Source organism: Ceratosolen solmsi, unplaced genomic scaffold (genome assembly GCF_000503995.2).
Source record: "Ceratosolen solmsi marchali unplaced genomic scaffold, CerSol_1.0 scaffold29, whole genome shotgun sequence".
Classification (NCBI taxonomy): Eukaryota; Metazoa; Arthropoda; class Insecta; order Hymenoptera; family Agaonidae; genus Ceratosolen; species Ceratosolen solmsi.
Window position 1 is genome coordinate 4,638,913 of NW_011948417.1, and position 3,155 is coordinate 4,642,067.

General features: G+C 25.5%; 1 protein-coding gene across 2 annotated transcripts; it reads right to left on the bottom strand.

Annotated features, from left to right (window-relative positions):
* Positions 1–338: 338 nt before the first annotated feature.
* Positions 339–2,057, bottom strand: holn1 (CD2 antigen cytoplasmic tail-binding protein 2 homolog holn1). Of its 2 annotated transcripts, XM_011496347.1 has the most exons (6): positions 1,997–2,057; positions 1,750–1,894; positions 1,354–1,517; positions 1,113–1,281; positions 708–1,007; positions 339–593 (listed from the first exon to the last, which is right to left on the bottom strand). In XM_011496347.1, exons 2-6 carry the CDS (start codon positions 1,889–1,891, stop codon positions 355–357), a joined length of 1,014 nt encoding a protein of 337 aa, XP_011494649.1. In that variant the 5' UTR covers positions 1,892–1,894; positions 1,997–2,057; the 3' UTR covers positions 339–354. The 2 variants fall into 2 exon arrangements, with proteins under 2 accessions (XP_011494649.1, XP_011494648.1); XM_011496346.1 differs by lacking the exon at positions 1,997–2,057 and having other exon boundaries at positions 1,750–1,955.
* Between the last annotated feature and the right edge of the window lie 1,098 nt (positions 2,058–3,155).

The window sequence follows — 3,155 nt, forward strand, 5'->3', positions numbered from 1 at the left end:
AGGATATTCTACAACTGTTCCCTGGGATCACATGAGCCATGATAATTATGGAAACGACTGGTCAAAGATTGGAGATGGTGGAAGGAATCTACTACATACAGCGAATTTATATACTAATTATGGAAAAGCTTTATTAGAAAATTCTTTAAATCGTAGTAGAAAGAAATTTAAAAAAATCATTTGAAATTCAACGATGTGTTTAACGTTAAAAAATTATGTAAATTTTGTACAGAAAAATATAACAATCAATTCATTTCGTTTTAAAGAGTTTTTTTTTTATCTTTTTAAAAACAACACTATATATTATAAATATCGAATACGTAAATTAAACGAACGAATATTTTTGTTTACAAATCATAAATATAATTCAAAATCAATACGCGATGCGTTATAAAATTCGCCATATTGTCCTCTTTTGCGCACCCACGCACCATTCTTGAAATACCCTTCTTTAGCCCACTTTTGCATCTGTTCGGTACTATGTGGTCCATGAATTTCTGCTTTCTCCTCTTGTGACCACTTAAGCTCCCAACAAACTTCTCCATTTATTGGATTTTCGTCTGCTTTATCTTCGATTTTCTCTGATGTCGATTCTACACGAAAAATAATTAAATTACACGTATACTTGGTTGTTGTACTAATTTTTAGAATAGAAAATTTCTTTACAACTATTCGGGGGCAACGCGTGAAACGTGAATGTTACTTACCGTCTGATGTTTTCGTTTCGATTATTTTATCCTTTTCTTTGGAATCAAAATCATCCGCAAACATGTCCAACTCTGCTTCAATTTTTGATGGATGGGAATGCTTCGCCGAAAGTGCAATTTTTTTTCCAATTTGTTCATAACTTTCTTGATAAATATCCATATTTCCTGTACGAGTTAACAGTTCGTTTGCTAGTTCTGTTAATTTTGTAATATTTATAGAATTTTCATCTTCGACCACTGCATTTGGATCTTTTTTCCTTTTCCACCTTTCAGCTGTTGTCAATTTTTTTTTTCCTTTCCCTGAAGAGATAATATAAACATTGATACAATATTTCTTTAATATATATTAAAATAAAAGCTAACCGACTAGAGTAATTAATTATGAGTGCTTGTTTAGCGTCATACCTAGTCGACATAATGCTTTTGAGACAGTTTCGCCAGGCTTAAGATATTCCAAAATTTGTTTATACAATGGCGTTGAATCAAACATAAAATCACTTTCATCATCACTATCGTCGTCAGATTCTTTATCCTGAGTTGAATTATTACCTTTATTTTTAGGTTTAGCCCTTACCTATATCATTCACAGATATTAGTTGTTTTCATCATTTTATGTATTAATTTTAATACAATAATTTTAATTAACCTTGAGCCAATCAATATTGTCTAACCAGTTATCGCGTATTTCTTTTTCTTTCTTCCAATGGTAATGTCCTTCTTTATCAAAATGACCTTCTTCTAATTCTTCTTTCATATTGAATGCCGTAAATCCAACATTCGTCTCCGGTGCAGATGGTCCCTCTTCGACACCTATCGAACATATCATAATATAACAATAATCACATTGTAAAAATATCCTTGTAAATATAAAAGAATAATAATTCAAATGACTCATATCATTATATAGAAACTATGCTTCAATTTAATAAAATTTAATGTATGATAAATATATCACTCGTGTATACATTTGCATTTGTCATTATTTATATTTGATTATATTGATACTATTATATAAATTATTAAATGCACATGTAAAACTTGCCTTCGATATCATTTTCATGCATAATATCATAATTTTCTTCTTTTGCTTCGTCATCTTCTTCGTCAGAATCCAAAGAATTTTGGAAAGTAGATTTCCTGCCATCCAAAATTCCCAGAAACTCGTCTAATTTACGTTTAGACATTGGCTACAAATATATTGCTTGACATAAAACGTAAAATAGACAATATTCTTAATATTTTATTTAAGTTTTTCACACAAAAATAAAATAAGAATAATAACAAACTACCTTTTCTTTCGTAAATTATTTATGCTCAAATATTGATTTACAGCGGTTAAGGTTATGTTTGATGCCGTAAAAATAAAGCGCTAAAAAACATAAACAGATTACGGATTATGATAGAACTAAAAATTCTATTTACTTTATCAGTTGTCGATAATATATATGGCAGAGGACAAAATCAATATAATTTTGAAAAATCTTTTCTCGATGTCTCCAATATATCGGTTTAAAATCCTTACTTTACCTTATTTCAGGATAATTAATTAATAATTATTCATCATTTATTAATAATTTTATTATTATTATTTTTTGTCATTAATAATTGCAAGCAATCTTGATCGTAATCGAATTTTAGGAAAATTTTTTAATTATTATCTTATTATTTTTGTTAAGTTAATTTTGTTAAATATTTTTGTAAACGAAGCGTTATCAGTTATTAAAATATAAGACTTTATTGATTTACCATTTAGAAAGGAACGGTATAATTTTTTTTTTTTTTTTAATAATTATTTCAGCTGCTTTTACGTATTACAAATATATATATATATATATATATATATATATATATATAGTTGCTTCAATTTGTTATTTAAATATGTTATTTCCTTATAAATTTAACGATTCATAATTGTCTTTTATAAATGCTTTTAATGTATAAATTTTATTTTATATAATTGTATATATAACATAGAATAGATAACGTTTAATAAAGTAAAAACATTATAATAAAAATAATTATTATTTATTTTGACAAAAAGTGAATTAGGTCGATGATTTATTTAAAAATAATTTCTTTTATTATTATTTATGTTTTTGTGGCAATATTATTAATAGCTTCTATCTAATATCTTTGCGTCCAAAATTAATTATCTATACATATTATTAATTAAATTGTAATTATACTTATGTAATTAATGTGGATTTAACCCTTGAGTTATTATTATCATGAAAGTATTTATCATAGTGACTTTAAAAGTGAAATTTTATTAAAATACTTTTTAATAACACATCCTTTATTATATTTATTATTTTTACATTAGATATATATTTTAATAGAAAAATTAATAAAAAAAAAATCTATGATATTATTTATTAAAAATTCGCGAGCTAAATCGTACAATTTTGATTCGGATAATCTATTTTTATCGAAATAGTAACACATATA

Bases quoted from the DNA above. Each gene is read 5' to 3' on its own strand.
- holn1 (XM_011496347.1), bottom strand. From the start codon at position 1,891: ATGTCTAAACGTAAATTAGACGAGTTTCTGGGAATTTTGGATGGCAGG. The intron at 1,518-1,749 runs GCAAGTTTTACA...TATGTTCGATAG, and splicing joins GCATGAAAATGATATCGAAG to GTGTCGAAGAGGGACCATCT. The intron at 1,282-1,353 runs GTTAATTAAAAT...TGAATGATATAG, and splicing joins ACAATATTGATTGGCTCAAG to GTAAGGGCTAAACCTAAAAA.